Raw genomic sequence first — 18,303 nt, forward strand, 5'->3', positions numbered from 1 at the left:
GAGGAGGCAGGAGAAGAGGGAGGGTAAGTTGCTTCCTCCCTGCCTCTCCCCACCCCTGCCTGCCTGGGGCCAGGGAGGGCCTTCGCGGGGCTTCCTTGCACTCCCGCTGGCCTTGGAGGTCCACCGCCGAGCCCCTCATGGGGCTCGGCAGTGGCGCTGCAAGGCCGGCGGTGGCGGCCGGGACCGTTGGGGGCGGGGTGTGTGGCCTTATGACACACTTCTGGTGATGTCAGGGGGTGTGGCATATGCTAATGAGTTATGCTAATGAGTTCCCCTAGCTCTTTTACTACAAAATGACCCCTGCATACGGATACCACCATTTCCATCCTTGCATAGAAGCCTCTGCTGCCAGAAATTTAGCCACAGCCCAAGTAATACCAGGTTCATTAGCAAGTAGGAAAGGTTTAGAAACAAGGGAAACCTTGGAAACGATCACTGGCTGTATCCACAGATCTCTCAAAGATCAATTTGTCATTTAAAAAAAAAACTCTTCAGTAATAAAAGTCTGATTAAAATACTGACAAGTAATGGAAGGATCCTTGTGAAAGATGAAGCTCTAATAGTGGCATCTTAAGCTAATAAATACCTCTTTGAGTGTTCAGAGCCATTCACACAGAGTAAACATTACAGCAACCCTGTGAAGCAGGTTGGTTAGTATTGTTCCATATTGCAGGTTGTGAGGGGGCAGTTCTGAGGCTGACATATGGTGGCTTATTATGCAAGACCTCACATGAACATAGGAAGAAAGGCAGACCATTTGGTCCATCTTAATATATTTGTGTACAACAACAGGTAGAAGAACAGGAGAAGACACACTGCCCTTGCCTCTCCTGTGTGCTTTCTGCCATATGTACGTACAGTGCCCACAAATGGTCCCCTCTTTGCATGTTGGCCGGATATGCAAATAGTCATATAAGGTTATTGCCAGCTGGACTAGATAATATGGAGCCATGTGTGGCAAATGTGTATAGTGGGCTCTGGGGCCAGCTCATTCCTCTAATGTGGTTTGGCTCTCCAAGTTCTCTGGCATAGCTTTTCCTCTGTCTCCTGCTTGAGATCCTTTCATTGGTGACTGAACCTTGGCCCTTCTGCTCACAAATGATATGCTGCGCCACTGAGCCTTAAACTCTTTCCACTGTACTCATATCTGAGATTCCTTGACCTAGGGACTGTTCTTTCTCTTAGCTTACTATTACCAGCCCTTTTTTTGCTTTCAAGTTGCAGCTGACTAATGGTGACCTAATAGGTTTTTCAAGGCAAGAGACATTCAGAGCTGGTTTGCCATTGCCTACTTCTCCGTCCCAACCCTGGACTTTCTTGGTGGTCTCCCATCCAAATATTGACCAGGGGGCTGACCCTGCTTAGCTTCTGAGGTCTGACAAGACTGGGCCAGCCTCGGCTATCCAGGTCAGGGTGCAGTTTATTTTTACCCTCGTTGAAAATTAGGCTATCCCTGCCCTATTTGTTCTATTTACATTGCTCTGTGTAACAGATGTTGTTTGAATGAAAAAGAGTGTTGTAATTGTTGTTCAGAAAAAACTTCTTCCAGCCATCTGATTTAGTGGAGGATCCGGAGCAACAGCGGTTCTACAGCCTTGTCTATTTTTGGTTGATGGACAAAGTTGTCTTTTCACTATATGGTTTTTTTCACCCCTTTGAAATGTTTGGTTGATTTTGTTCAGCTTTGCTGGTTAATGACTAGCAGTTGTTGTGTTGCTTTGAAACAGTTGGCAAAATAGCGAATTCCTGGTTTCCGTGTGCGCTTGGGAGAAAGGAATACCCGGTCATGCTCCATCAATTTTTATCAATGTTGACAGCAACAGATTTTAACACGGTAAGCTTATGGTGTGACATCCTGGTGGTATTAATAAGGAGATATATGAACATAATATACTTTTTTTGTGTTAAGTGTGGTTTCTCAAACACAATCAATACCTTGTGAAAATGATAGTTCTCGCCATAAATCAATCTGCTTGGTTTTCACTTTGGGTAGCAAACTAACTCAGTATTGGAAGTTCTGGATGTCACAGGATCTAATTTGTTACTAGGACTTAATACGCTGCAACTAAGATTTTTTAAAAAAATTGGAATGTTTTCATTTATTCAGCAAGGTTTCACAGATATTTTGTGGTAGCCTGTATCCTTCTCATCTCCTTCCCATCCTGTCCTGCTTTATGACTGGATAATCTGTAAGTTTTAAAACCTTTGATTTTGTTTCGTTCTGGCAAGGGGGGGGGGGAGGAAGTACACTGATGTCTGTACTAAAACTAGAATTATGTTGCAGTAAGTGCCTCTGACTGAATTCCAGTCCCAGGTCCAGCTATCGCTTTTTTGTTGGTGAGGGAGTTGAAGTGACTGATTGTCCAATTCCACATATAATGACCTCATAACTGCTTTTTGTTATGGTGAATCTTTTCCCCAGAGAACCCTTTAAAGTTGTCTTTAAGGGACTAGTTGGTGGTGAGGGCAGAATTAAATATTTCCGAGACAGAAAATGTATTTAGCTGCTCAACCCCCCCCCCCCCCCCCCCCAGTCCATAACATGGTTTCTGGCAGAGCTGAATCTATGTGCCAACTCCAACCCATTAATAGTAAAATAACATCAGCTCTCTGATGGGGTAAAGATGGTGAGTTGTTGCTAAGTAAATGAGAAAAAGTTTGCATTCCATTCTCTTAAACAGCACGGTTGTACCATTTTAAACCAGGAAGGTCTGTTGTTTGATTGAAAAGGTGTTTATACAGGAAGAGCACTATCATCTTTGCCAGTGGATCATATATTCCCTTGTTAGGGACTACTGTTGGTTAGCAGGAAAGAAATGGCTAAAGCGGCATAGAATTACAGAATCACAGAGCTGGAAAGGGTCATGGAGGCCATCTAGTCCAACCCCCTGCTCAATGCAGGATCAGCCTAGAGCATCCCTTACAAATGTTTATCCAGCCAGTGCTTAAAAACTGCCAGTGAGGGGGAACTCACCACTCCCTAGGCAGCTGATTCCAGTGTTGCACAACTCTTACCGTAAAAAAGTTTTCCTAATATCCATCCGGTACCTTCCCACCCTTAATTTAAACCCATTATTGCGAGTCCTATCCTCTGCTGCCAACAGGAACAGCTCCCTGCTCTCCTCTAAATGACAGCTCCTCAAATACTTCAAGAGAGCAATCATGCCCCCCCTCAACCTCCTCTTCTGCAGAATGAACATTCCCAAGTCCCTCAGCCTTTCCTCATAGGGCTTGGTCTCCAGGCCCCCACTCATCCTCGTCACTCTCCTTCGCACTTGCTCCATTCTGTCCACATCCTTTTTGAAGTGAGGCCTCCAGAACTGCACACAATACTCCAGATGCGGCCTGACCAATGCAGTGTACAGTAGGACTATGACATCTTCAGCAAGTGGCTGAAGTACACAAGCTAGGAACAAGTGGTAAGTGTCTAGCCTAAAAAGTCCATGCTAGACTTCCTCCACCAAGCAAAGCAACATTAGAGGGTGGTTCTGCTCATAACCTAGATCTGTGGTTCTCAGACTTTAATACTGGTTGACTGGAGTGGGTCTCAGGGACCATATCACTCCAGTCTTGTTCCATTTACCCTGGTTTCCAATTTGCTTCTGGGCCCAACTCAAGGTGCTAGTGCTGACCTTTAAAGTCCTATACAGTATGGGACCGGCATACCTAAGGACCACCTGCTCCCAGATGGACCTTCCCATCCACTCCGATCATCTTTGGAGGTCTTGCTTCATGTGCCCCTGCCATCTAAGGCTAGAAGGGAGGCAATGTGAGAAAAGGCCTTCTTGGTTGTGGCGCCAAAACTTTGGAACTCCCTCCCCAGGGAGATTTGTCTTTCTTTGTCATTTTCTTTTGCCAGTTTGGCATACCCCTAGTAGATTCTTATTGGCCCTCCTCCCTGATAGTATGTATTCCTATCTGTATGTTTTTACTGTATTATTAATTTATAAATATATTTTAAATGCTGTGCAGATGACTGATGTTTGTTACTTTGGGGAGTTTTTGGGTAGAAAGGTGGTGTATAAGATAAAATAAATTTTTAAAAAGCAATTGTCTGGGGCACTTCTGATCTCTTTTTTTGAGAAGGTTGAGTTCCCCTGCCCCTTTTGTTTTTGATCCCTTTGCAGTTTTGAGTGGAACAACAGCCTGGGGACAAAAGGATTACACATTCTCCCAAGCAAACATACATCTTCCTGTGTCTGCTATACATTTCTTTAAAAATATAACGCTAGTATATCCCTATGCAAGACAGAAGATAAAGTGCTTGGCTCTTTCTCTAAATAAATATTTGTTTCATTGCTTATTGTGGGACTTGCCTGTGCATTGGCAAACAGACTGGAGATTTTTGTTGCATTTAAAAGCTACCCAGGTCACTTCCTTTTTCCAAGGCTTGGCAGTGGTTTTAGCTGCCAGACCCCTCCTGTGGAAGGGCAGTTTGAAAACAGACACCCCTCTTTTATTTCACCCCAAAAATCATGTGTGTACTGTGCAGCCTGGCCTGGAAGTGAAAACAAAATGGAACTGGAACAAACAAAATAGACGCTGGCCAGAGACAAGCCCGGGAAAACATTTTACAAGGTGAACTAGGGCAACTGACTTGCCACCCTAAAAGAGATACTTAATCTCCACAGTGGGTTTCTCAGGAAAGGCAATACCCCACTTTGACATGACCTCATCACACATGGTCACATTTCCCCCAACTATTCACCCTAATTAGTGGGCTATTCATTGACTTGATAGCCTCTCCCATCCTATATTCTGGGTTCATCAGAGAAACAATATCACCTTTAGTTTACATCCAAAAATTTCATCAGAAAACATTAACACTTTAAGTTCACACTGGATAAATGGATCAAGCATCATTAGCAACGCTCTTGCAAATCGTCATGAGTTTCCCTCCGTCTTTGTCCATCCTTGCGAAGGCTATCAAGCCTCTCCCAGCACATTGTTTTACCCTTAAAGAGCCAATCATGGTATTGTTTTAGGGGCACACATGTCAGACCACCTCAGGGCAAACTTTTGCTATAACTGGACACGGTCTGCCCAGTGCAAAGTGCGTGCATGTTCTCTTGGTGCCAAGAATCGCACCCCTACTTGTGTGTAGGTTCTTTCTCCTTCTCTCTGGGAAACACTGGCCAGTTCCCTCACTGACCTCCGTGGACCTTATCTTTCAGGACCTGGTAAATATCACCCTTCCCAATCACTTCCCAATCATTTCCCCCCTTCGTAGATAGTTTGTGTCCCCCCCATGTGCTTTGTATGTATGATTGTATGATACACCTTTTCTGTAGTTTTGCTGTTAGTTTATCTTGAGAGTTCTCAGGAAACAGTCCCCATAGACATTGGTGGAGATCCCCTGTTTACCCCCTCACTAGTCTCCAATTCCTCTAATTCTCCCAATTAATTTGGAGATGACCCCCAATTAGGATAACAATGTGTGCAAGATAAGGCTGTCTAAATGGACAGTAGCAAAAAATCACTGAAGCACTTTTATTTCTTGCTTGATGCTGTTACATCCCAGGAAAGCACACAGTGGTAGTTCTTTGTAAAGTCGCAGGAATTATATGGTACAAACAAAGAGATCCTGGTGCCAATATAATATCTGTTGGCATTATTGTGACACGGAGGTGTAAGCTGCTTTGAATTACACCCGGGGGACTGGAATCTGAAGGAAGGGAGTAATAAACTGCTTTGATGGCCATCTGAGCAAAGATGAGTTTCCCGAATGGAGTTGCCCAGCTGCCAGGAATGGGCAAGAGGGGTGGCTGTTTGGATGACCTAAGTGGGGCAATAAAGGAGGGAGATGTGTGTTGCAAGTTGATAGGACAAAAGAGTGCTGAATGACCCATGAGGGACATCACGTCTTAAGCTCAGAATTGGGTGAAGGGAAACCCACCCAGCTGGGGCAGGAAAGGTTAAAAAGATCTGGACACCTGGATAGCCGTGCTCAAGCTGGAGAAGGGAAGGGAATACAGGGGCATCTGCCTCTATTTTATAAGTTTCAGCGGGCATGGGTCCAAGGAAGGGATGGCAAGGTACCATCTGTGTCCCTAAAGCTTAGAGTAGCCTCACATTTTTATTTTCTTAGTTCTGCAATGGCCTTTAGTTCTGTGATATACCTTTTCCATATGGGCATGTGCTCTAGAGTGTATACCTGTGTTATAGGGAATACGGAACTTTCTCTTTTAGGAACTCAGATTGTGTTCAAAGAGCCTCACCAGTGTGTCTGGCTGTGGTGTCCATGCATTAGCTACAACCTCCTGGCCAGGCTGGACTGGAGAGCAAACAGGAATAAGGGGGGTGGAAGCCCAACTAGTGTCCCAAGCCACCGGTGAGAAAAGGGAAAATCTGCTTGGGTGGTGGTGACCCGAAATACCTGGTGGGAAGGGGGGAAGAAGTGGGAAGTGCCCTCACACATGCACCTGCCTGCTGTGACAGGTTCAAAGGTTATATATCCTACAAGTGTGCCCTTTTGCCACTCCTGTGTTTAGTGCAGATATTCTAGGGTACCAGTGTAAGGATTGATAGCATTTATGCCAGCATAAGCTTTTCTGAGCTAGAGCTCACTTCATCATATTTAAATGAGTGCTAACTCATGAAAGCTTATTCTGGAACACATTGTTTTAGCCTGTTACAGCAAAATTCAAGATTAATATGGCTACCCATCTGGAATGATTATTAGGGTACCAATGAGGACCATACCTATATGTGGGAGAGGGTCAGACACACAGGCTGATTTCGCACTAGAGCTGCCTCGATGTTGCGCCGCCGTTTGCCCCAATACTATTGGTCAATTTCACACCCAAAGCCACGGGGCTGCATTTGACCCGCAGCTTCGCCCGATTTCCTCCGCAGTTTTGTGATCCTCAAAAAACAGGATCACGAAACTGTGGAGGAAATCGGGCGAAGCCGCGGGTCAAAATGCAGCCCTGCGGCTTCGGGTGTGAAATTGACCAATAGTATCGGGGCAACATCAAGGGAGCTCTAGTGCGAAATCAGCCATAGCTGTCTTTCCTCTTCCTTTCACACCACCTGTATGCTCAGAAAGGTCAGAAGTCCCTGGAGTGCAATTCATATTAATTAAACGATGTGGTAAACTGAGCCTAATGGGTTTTTGGGCCTTGTACTCAGAATCTGGTTGCATGCATTGCTCACCCCTTAACCACAGTTCATTTCAACTTAGCTATGCATCACCAGTATGATCATGGAGCATGAAAAAATCCAGTTTACACTGCTGTTTAAATATGTGCATCTCAAGTGGGTTATTGGGTGTGTGGAGATTAAAGGTGATGGGCGCTTTGAACGGAAAAGAATCACACTCATGTTCACACCTCTTCAAGTCATGTGGGTTGTTGGGTGTGTGGAGATTAAAAGTGACGGGCGCTTTGAACGAAAAGAATCACACTCATGTTCACACATACTCCTTTTGAAATGGTCACCTGTGTAGGCTTACTGTATTACAGGTAGTTTGGTCTACTGTATCATCCTGCTGAAAAGGGAGGATTTTTACTACACGTTGGGTGCAAACGTGTGGCAAACAGCTGTGTCCAACCATACCATGAACAAAGTATGGGGTTGGGGCTTTTTTTGGAATTTGCTGACAGACAGACATAAATAATATAGCTCTCTTCTTTTCTGGGAATTTCCTTGTCAAGTGAGACTTAATTGTCAGAGGCTTGATGAACAGTAACCTATTGTGGTTTGTTTATATAATGGCCTACTTCCTTGCTGATTCTGATGGGGTGCCAGCACAGTTCTTTTTGTACTTTGCAAGGTGGAATATGTAGCCAGTTAATCCTCTTGTTGCACCTGCTGCTTAAGAACTGGGCGTTTGTATGTGTGTGTTCTTTCAGGTCAGTACATAGTTCAATAGCTTAGAATGGGGGTATATTTTGAGAAAGTATACCAGGCTGTCTGAAAACAGTGTTCTGAGCCAGCTTCATTTTGTTTGCTGGATTATAAATGGAACTAGGATCTGCATGTGTTCAATGTTTTTGGCCCCATCCATACAACCATGCTATCTTTGGGTTGGCTCCAGGTGTTTTATAGATTCTCCATACAAGAGGCCTGTCTGTGTCTCAATGAGAAGGCATTGCTCATTCAGTTATTGGATCGTAAATTGGCTCTCCTCATACCATCTTGTATGCTAGAGAAGCAGCATGGTATGGTATGAGGAGGGATTCTGCTGGAGCAGAAGTGATAACAAGAATTGTACTCCTAGGTGAAGAGGCTTACATCTTGGAATTAGGAAAGTTGCATCCAGTTTGGTGTAGTGGTTAGGAGCGTGGACTCTAATCTGGGAGAACTGGGTTTGATTCCCAACTCCTCCACATGCAGCCAGCTGGGTGACCTTGGGTCAGTCACAGTTCTCTCAGAGCTGTTCTCTCAAGGGTAGTTCTTTCAGAGCTCTCTCAGCCCCACCTACCTCATAGGGTGTCTGTTGTAGGAAAGGGAAGGGAACGGAAATTGTAAACTGCTCTGAGACTCCAAGTGAAGGGTGGGCAGTTGTTCACAAGTACTAATGTATGCTCCAATACAGTTGATGTACGATGCTGAGAAAGGAATGTGGGGCTGGGTTTAGGGCTTGTGATCTGTTCTGCACTGACTCTGTAGCCTTGTATGTGTGACACTGGGTACAGGGAATGCCCATAGAGGGTAAGCAGGACTCTAAATACTGGCCTTGCCTGGGACTGTACACACTAGCTTTGCTCTCTGACGTGTGTGTATTCACCTCAAATGAGCATGAGGGGCCTACAAACTGTACTCATGGAGACTCTATATCTATGTTTGGCTGTTTTGGAAATAGGTACTGAGATTTTGTGTTTACAGTTTGTACATTCACAGGCTGCCTTGTCTAGATAATGTAAACATAACAGTGTACTTGGATCCTGATCCTCCTGTATCCCCTAGGGTTGCCAGGTCCCCTCACCATCACAGCAGGGGGATTTGGGGAGTGTTCTGGGCCCCTGACATCATGCCATTACCCGGAAGTGATGTCATTGCATCAGGGACATTGCGTGATGATGTCCCTGTTTGGGGGCAGGGTTTCCCCAGCTGGCTGGTGGCAGTTCAAAGCTCCCAAAAGCAGGGGAACCTCCCCCCCCCAGACCTGAGGGCTGGTAACTAGTATCCACACACGCAAGTGTCTAGGTAGTACTTTTGGCTTCTACTAAAACAATGCAGCAGAAGAAACACTTAAGGTATCCATGGTGAATGGATAAGCAGGATCATCAGTTGAACAAAATGGGACCTGATAGTGGAGGAAGAAGAGGCTTGAGACAGTCGCTGGAGATGAAAGTGGGTAAAACATGAGAATGTTCGTATCTCTCCAATGAATGTAGCCTTTCTGCCCAGAAATACCAGGAAACAAAACAAATGCATAATTATAGGATGGGGGAGACTTTTGGCAGAACTATGTGCGACAAGGATCTAGGGGTCTTAGTAGACCATACACTGAACATGAGTCAGCAGTGTGATGTGGCAGCTAAAAAGGCAAATGCCATTGTGGGCTGTATCAACAGAAGTATAGTGTCCAGATCATGCAAAGTGGTAGTTTCACTTTACTCTGCTCTGGTTAGACCTCACCTACAGTATTGTGTTCAGTTTTGGGCACCACAATTTAAGAAGGATATAGACATGCTGGAACATGTCCAGAGGAGGGCAAAGAAGATGGTGAGGGGTCTGGAGACCAATTTCTATGCAGAATGGTTGAAGGAACTGAGTATGTTTAGCCTGGAGAGGAGATGACTGAGAGGTGATATGATAACCATCTTCATGAAGGGCTGTCATATAGAGGATGGTGTTGACTTGTTTTCTGTTGCCCCAGAAGGTCAGACCAGAACCAACAGGTTGAAATTAAATCAGAAGAGTTTTCAGCTTAAACATTAGGAAGAACATCTTGACAGAACGGTTCCTCAGTGGAACAGGCTTCCTTGGGAGGTGTTGGGCTCTCCTTTGGAGGTTTTCAAACAGAGGCTAGATGGCCATCTGACAACAATGCTGATTTTGTGGTCTTAGGCAGCTCATGAGAGGGAGGGCAGGAAGGGTTGCATCGGTGCTTAGTTCTCGTGGCCTTTTTTTTACACACCCAGGGAAATGCCGATTGCCTCTTTGGGGTCAGGAAGCAATTGTTCTCCAGGCCAGTTTGGCCAGGGATCCTGGAAGGGTTTTTTTTGCCATCTTCTGGGCATGGAGCAGGGTTCACTGGGGGTATCTGGGGGAGGAGGTATTTGTGAATTTCCTGCATTGTGCAGGGGGTTGGACTAGATGACCCTTGAGGTACCTTCCAGTTCTGTGATTCTATGATTCAATAAGGCAGCAATGGATTTCACCTTGCAGTTTGGACTGGGGGTGAATACAGATGGTGAGCTCACTTCACAGTCAATGTGCGGCAGTCTGAGTATTTCAAAATGTAACAGGAGACCATGGCTGTCTTCCGTTCCTTAGCTGTGGTTATTTCTTTACCTCTAGTTTATTGTTCTGCATAAGCCCTCTTTTTCCCCATGTGGTTTTGCATATGTATGGTAAACAGAAGGAAGTGATATCATGTCATCTAGATCTGCTGAAGGTGTGCTAGGGGAGCCAATGGGAATGATCTATTTATTTGAAAACACTTATATACTGGTTTTCTGGTATTGCATTCAGTGGTCCTTGTCCCATGTATGCAGGTTTAACGTAACATAATGGAGGAACCGCTAAATAGGGCTCTTGTGAAGGTGTTAAGAAAACACACATATTTTCATTCAAACAGTATGCTTTAAACCATCTTTATAATGTATATAATTAATTATCTTCTCGGTTTTAGCAGATTCCAGCACCTTAATTCTCTCATCATGGGCATAAACCATCTAGTAGGCATCTGATAATTCTCTGTAAGATTTGATAAATTAATACTTGAGTCTTGCCCAGTATTAACATGAGTTCTTTGAGTGTCTACTGACAGTATCCAAGACCAAGATACTGGAGCATATCCGCAAGTCTTCTAAGGAGGAAAATGAGTTCGCATTAGCCAATGAACACTTAATGCTGCCTGGCAAAATATCTTGTTTCATGTACTTGGCTTAAATACCAGTGAAACATTAACTTGTGTTGTGCTTCCTGTAGAGTGAGCCAAACTGATGAACTTGCGAAGCTTAGGTCCCCTTCCCAACTGAAGATAGTAGCAAAGTCTAATAAAAGTTTGTATTAAAATGAGGGATCATACCGTTCTTCTAGAATCATTATTTCTTCCTACGCTGTTGAGTTCTGTCATCTAAATAGGCTGCTGGTTTTGAGTTGAACAGAATTTCTTGGGCTGGAAATTTTAGTGGCTTGGGAAAGACAGGTTTTACAAGATTGTATTTATGATATGTTATAAATATACAGAACATATGTTTCCCATTCAGAAAAATCTCCAAATTGCCACTTGATTAGAAAGTTCCTGTGGTAGAATAGGAGGGCTAAACTCCGTTCTATTATTTTTCCAGGTGATTAATAACTGATAAGGAATGGCCTTTTGCTCAAGCATCCAATTACTATCTTCCTGTGTATTCAGGTGATTAAATATATGGAACATGGAACAAACCTTTGTTCCAGTTGATACCCATTACTTTTTTTGTCTTGGTTTTTCTAATGATCATGGAAATGGATGTCTTTATATTAAAACACCAAGTTGGGAAATACCCTTAATTAATTGATTTCTGTATACTGCTAGCATATAGTGGCAAATGTTTACTTAAGCCATAAAAGTAATTTAGTAACCACCTGTTAACTCTAGATTTTTCTTGAGCCTATAAACAAAGTCAACAAAGACTATTAAAGTCTTATGCATTCATAGGTCAAGCAAATAAATATTTTATCTTAAGTATTGTGTGTTATGTTTTCCGTGAATCGTTCCTCTTAAGTATCAAATTCCCCTTTTTGTTAAAACCGAACTGTGAATTAATTGGATATTTCTAAACTGCCACTATATTGCTGTCCAATCCAGAAGGACTAATTTTTAATTAACTGGACTCAAACTTAGTTCTCACATCTGTTTGATAACTCTTTTATTTGTATCCTAATTTGCTGCTATCCAACCGCTTTAATGCAATCTCATCTATACTTATTGCTCAGTTACTTATACGTCTTGACTCTAACTTGCCCTTCCTGGCAACTACCTCCCCACCTATATTCCCAATGTATCTGAAGAAGTGTGCATGCACACAAAAGCTTCTACCCAGAATTAAACTTTGTTGGTCTTAAAGGTGCCACTGGACTCAAACTTTGTTCTTTCAATTAACTGAAAGAGAAGGATTTGAGAGAGTGTTCAGTAGTAACGCTTTTACCGGCATAGAGTATAATTACGACCTGACTGCTCTCTCCCTGTACCAATTTAATTTGAAAATTAGATCTTACTGCAATGGTTGATGCCTCAGCAGCTAAAACAAATTTTAAAGGAGGAAGAGGCTCTCCCTATCGTGTAACTTGTAGGAACAGTGTGAGATTTCTTTTTAAAAAATCAGGTTTTAACTAAAATCTCGGTCTAATAGCAAAAGTATATTGTTTGTATCCACTGTTGTTGATGTATATTTATGGAATTGTGTGTGTGCGTATTAAGCACTGTCAAGTCACTTATTGTGGTCCACCTAGAAATACATCAGTTTCTGTGGCCCCCTGGAAATATGCCATGACCCCCTGGGTGGCCATATGGCCCATGTTGAGGACCACTGTCCTAGATCATAGTCCAACACAGTAACCACTATACTACACTGGCTCATTATCTTCAAGAGATACTGCTAGTCCACCATACCAAATACTTTAGTGGCATCAAGAAAAACAAGCAATGTAGGAAATTTTAATGCTCAATTATTTTAATACTGAGTGCTTTCCTTAATATAACTAATTGAATATCTTCCTTTAATAAAAACCTGTCTGGTTTGCATTCATATATTTTATCAGGGTCTCATTCAGTCTGTTCCTAACAACATATGTCAGAATTTTGTAATATGTGTTTGCTAAAGAAATAGGTCTTTATAACCCCCCCATCACAGGCTCCTTTCCTGCTATTAGAACTAATGCTATCCTGGCTTGCTTCCAAGATATGCAATATATTCAGGCCTTAAACAGATTCTAATTTATTACCTTTTGTTTAGAACTTAAGCAAAAGTTTTATAGAATTCAGAAACAAATCTATGTGGTCTGGGGGATTTGAATTTTGTTTGTTTGAGCAAATTCCCTAATTGATTCACCTCTACTGCACATGCTGATTTTAAAACAAAACAAAAGCAGTAGACTAGACGGCCTGGATCCAGCAATCTGCTTGTTCATGAATCATAGATTTTGCCTCCCTCCCCTAATCCTTTTGTGGGCTCCAGTCAGGAGGAAGAAGGGAGCAATATTGTGTCCTCTTCCCCCCCCCCCCCCCCCCCCTTTTGATGGCTCACTGGATCCAACCAACAGTTCTGCCTCAGTAGTATTTTGATATTAAAACTTGCACTGTTCAGGTATTTATAAAATCTCTGTGTTCATTCAGAACGAAAGAGTTAATGGCTTGATATTCTGTGTGAGAAGTTCTCCTGAAATTTAACTTAATAAGAATTTTGCCTTATCACTACTATTACTGTTATCCAGGTTGGTGTTTTTCTTTAATCAAATGTAAATCTTGGAGGTACAGACTCAGTGCATTTCCCCCTCTCTCAGATATGCCTGTAAGTCAATGAAAGCAATTTACATGCAGTTTTGTGTTCTTAGTTGTGCATTCATGTGCATCAATGCATTTAAATCCATTTAAGCTCCCCCCCCCCCCCCAAGCTGCAGTGCTTCTGTTATGTTGCCTATACACAGAGCTGGACCTTCACTATCTAGCAATATCAAGCTGCTAAGAATGCACAGCTACTGAGCAAGTGAAATAGTTGTCAGCCCTCATCAATTTATCACTCTGCTGTATTATTACCCCACTCTTGGCAAGAAAACACATGGACCTAATTTAGATGTTTTAAAAACCTATTCCAAGGTCTAGTTTAATACTGTTGGTTGTTTTCACTGGGATGTTTATTGGAATATGTATCCACCATCCATATTCTGACATGATTATCCGTTAGATCAGAGTATGTGAAACACAGTTCCAATTCTGTTGTGTCAGGAGCAGATATTCCACATGGCTTAAATTTTTTTCAAAATGGGGAATTCAGCCCTGTGAACGTGATTTTCATCCAGTTGGCCCTCAAGGGATGGCTGGAGGGTAAGAAAGAGGGGCTACTAAAATTCATGGAGGAGGAGAGAAGGTTTTTGGACCCCACTTTTTTCTACCTCAAGGAGACTTAAAAGTGGCTTCCAGTCACCCTCCCTTCCTATCCCCACAACAAGCACCTTGTGAGGTGGGTGGGGCGGAGAGAGTTCTGAGAGAAGTGTAACTGGCCCAAAGTCACCCAACAGGCTCCATGTGAAGAAGGAGTGGGGAATCAAACCCTGTTCTCCAGATTAGAGTCCAGCGCTCTTAACCATGACATCACGCTGGCTCTCTCACGGAAAAGTGCCTGCTGATTTCCTCATTAGCGGAGCTGAATGGCAGCTGTGAGGCGCATAAAAGAGCCAGACTGGGGAAGGAAAGAATGAGCATTCCTTCCTGGAGATTGAACGAGAGAGAGCAGCAGGATGATGTGGAAGTTGACAAGCTGAAAAGGATCAGCAACAACCATAGAGTTTTCTGTTTTGAGTCTGGTGTGGAGCCCCACTTACCTGACTGCAAGGACAGTGACTTAGGTGCATAATAGTAAGGGGAAGGTGCCAGAACCTCTACTGTTACTATGTCAGAAAACAAAAGGTACTTAAATTTGCCCCTTTATGAAGTCTGTGGCCTTCTGTACTTGATGTAGTTATGTGCTGCCAACTGGGCTATCCTTGTTTCTAAATGAGGTGTTGGGTACACATACAGAAATTGAAAATCTTTCCCATTAAGGGCTTTGAGAGGCCTTTGGTTTGAGATCCCAAATGCATTTATGTTGGCATGTGTTACTGATCCGTGAACCTGTCAAGGAGTTTAGGCTACAACTGGGATGGAAATAATCTTTGGGAGCTTTGTAGTGAAGTTTGTTTTAGTATGCCACCATTGCTGCCCAGAAAGGCTTGATGGACTGTGTTTCTGACATAGAATTCTTTAACTAAAGATTATGGGGGGCAAAATTGTACAGCATAATTGGAGTGTGTCAAAGCACTTGTTGCTATGTTGTGCTGTGGGGGGGTTGTCTGTATGATCATGGCAATATATAATTGAACTAAAAGCTTTGTCCTTAAAGTACTGCAGGACGAAAATTGCATACAAAACACCCTACTTCTAAATAAGTAAGCAAACATCAATTAAAATGCAGACAATCACTTCCAGTCATGGGGTATTGTGTCAGTTCTGTTGTCAGATGGGAGGGAAGAGCGGCCTTTTGTTCAGGATTAGGCATGTAACTGAATTCCCATTGTAAAGCTTTGTAACAAAAGGCCTTTGTGTGTGTGTGTGTGCTAGCTGTATTGGGACTGGGGCATGCCAGTTTCAAGGACAGATTGAACGCCTAGTATTTCAGAAGACCAGCTGGGATATATCCCAAGTACAGTTACTGACTGCATTGGTAGGACTTCAGTTTGTTTTTAAAATTTAAGGGGGGGGGGCTCACAGAAAACACCAAGATTTCATTCTGATCCATGAAAGAACCACGCAGTTGTGTGTAGGAGTACTGAAGAGCTTTTATTGTGGTTTAGAGTTGGGTTTATTCGGAGAGGAGGCTGAGGATTTAAAGTGGGAATAGAAATTCCAGTCTGCCTTTATGAATTAATAGCTCAAAGGCATCCATTTATTCTGTACAGAGAGCCCTGCTTTCAGGGCAAATGGAGAAATAGTGGTCTGCTAACAAACAGGCTCTGATTTTTGGCACCAGATATTTTCAAAATACCACCCACACTTCTGAGACTGGAATTAATGTTCTGATCAGCGCTTCAGTTTAGATAAAGAAACAGAAAAACCCTCGGCCTGTCACCTCTTGGATGATTGAAAAGCTAAAATACTCTTTTACTTGCTGGCCTTGCGTTTAAAATCAGATGTGTAGCCATGGATGTCAGTGAAGCCACAGGTGATAGAGTTCAGAGTACGGATGGGCACGAACCTTGTGACAGACCTAATTTCATGACGAAGATAGCTGGTTTGTGGTTCACGAATCGAGGTTCGGGCGCTTCATAGCCCTCCCAGGACCCTCCACATGGTATTCAGAGGTTCATGGGAGGAATGAGAGGGAGAGAGATTCAAGCCATTTCACTGATCCCTTTCACTCCTCTGCTTCCAAGCGTTCCCTTTAAATGGCTTTACGTGTGGGTGCTGCGCGTGAGTGAAGTCCAAGCAGCGAGTTCACAACCTGCGGGTGAACTCGCTGCTTGGACTTCATTCGTGCGCAGTGCCTGTTTGAAAAAGCCATTTAAAGGGAAGCTCTTCTCCCCCTTCCATTCTGCTGGCCTCAAGGAGCCACTGTCAGCAGAAAGGAGGGAGTGAAGATTTTTAGAGAAGGGAGATTCCCCCCCCCCATTCTGCTGGCCTCAGGGAGGCACCCCCAGCAGAAAGGAGGGAGGGAAGATAGATCTCCCACTGAACCTCACAAACCGAACTGATTTGGTAAATGGGGAGGTTCGTGAAGGTTTGTGGTTCGTGTGACCTTATGATCCAGGACAAACTTCCATTTCCCTGGTTCGTGCACATCCCTAGTTCAGAATATGCAACCAAGGAGGTAGAAATTGTGTAACTTTGAAAACAAACCCTCTCACTCTGGTTGACCTAGTAAAGGTTCAGTGCGAGGCTAGCAAACTATTATAGAGATTAGAGTTTACCAAAATAAGCTTGCTCAATGTAAACTTTTCAACTGAGCTATTTTATATTGTTTTAGATGTCATTCTTTGATATCCCCATTTCTTTTTAATTGGAGAGGAGTGAAGAAGGAAGAACAATGAGATTAAAAATGTGTTGTGTGTGTGTTGCACTGACATGGCAGTATCCAATTTCTAGAAATTCCACCAGACTATCTTTTTTGAAAGGAAATAGCTTAATGTCGAAATGTGTTCAGAGATGTATACGGTAGTAGTAATATTCGTATCTGATATCCAGGTTGCTCTCTGCATAGCATATTTATATGCCATAACATTGGGTTCTGAAGTTCTGAGCACTTTCCACATCAGCTTGTCTGCCATGGAACTCCTGCATATTATAGCCATTCTAGAAAGTTCTAGAGAATTTGGTCCACAAAAAGAGCTATTCAGTTCTGTAGTGTCCTCCTTACTGCCTGTGTTGAACCAAAGGAGCATCCTAGAGCAGGCCTAGGCTTGACTTAAGGCTTGTGTGGCATCTTTTTGCTTCCTATGGTTCCTGTGGTCCACCAAGATTGCTTATGTCCATACATTTTAAAATGTTGAGTTCATAATTGATTAAGTGTGTAGCTACTCTCTGTTGAATAGTCCTGGGTTCATTTCATACAGCATGATTTGCAGACATCCCAGCAACTGGTGAAATTGTGGCCAATGGTGGACTTCTGTCAGTCATGAATTATATACGAACATAGGAAGTTCCTTTGCACAACATAGCCCACCTATATCTGTGATTTTTAACAGGGGCAGTTTACAAAGAGGGGGGGTTTCAATACTATCAGGAGAATTTAAGATTTTTTGTCTTTTCCCCATTTCTCATGGTGTATACATATAATGCTTTGTCACTTTTTGGCTGTGCATTGAAAGGGAAAAAGGCTAGTGACTTGCAAGGTGTCTTTCAGGGAAGCTTGTTTGCTGTTGCTATTTTTTTTGCATTGCAGGGCTCTGGGAAAACCCTTGAGAAATGTAGTTTGTTTATTTATTTATTTCATTTGTACCACACCTTTCTCTCCAGTGGGGACCCAAAGCAAGTTACATCATTTTACTCTTCTCCATTTTATCTGCACAACAATCCTGTAAGGTAGGTTAGGTTGAGAGAGTGTGACCAGTCCAAGGTCACCTAGTGAGCTTCCGAGGCACAAGTAGGGATTCGAACCCAGGTCTCCCAGATACTAATCCAACACTCTTAATCAATGTACCACACTGGTTTGGCACCATAACCTTACGTCGCTTTGACCACTTTCATTTCTTCTGTCTCTCAGGTAGTGGCGCTACGGCTGTTGTCCAGGCAGCACTATGCAAACCCAGACAAGAACGTGTAGCAATAAAAAGAATCAATTTAGAAAAATGCCAGACCAGTATGGATGAATTGCTGGTAAGTAAATGAAGTATACAGAATTTCATTTTCCATGTTTGAATCATGCAAAACTATTAATAGGAGCTAAAATAGGCCTG

General features: G+C 43.1%; 1 protein-coding gene across 1 annotated transcript in view; it reads left to right on the forward strand.

The window, feature by feature from the left end:
- STK39 (serine/threonine kinase 39) overlaps positions 1-18,303 on the forward strand; it is a 176,883-nt gene that overhangs the window by 36,373 nt on the left and 122,207 nt on the right. The window contains 1 exon segment of the mRNA XM_015422180.1: positions 18,111-18,223. Coding sequence (XP_015277666.1) covers positions 18,111-18,223 — 113 coding nt within the window.

The sequence above is a fragment of the Gekko japonicus genome, unplaced genomic scaffold, assembly GCF_001447785.1.
Source record: "Gekko japonicus isolate JY-2015 unplaced genomic scaffold, Gekko_japonicus_V1.1 scaffold375, whole genome shotgun sequence".
Taxonomy (NCBI): Eukaryota; Metazoa; Chordata; class Lepidosauria; order Squamata; family Gekkonidae; genus Gekko; species Gekko japonicus.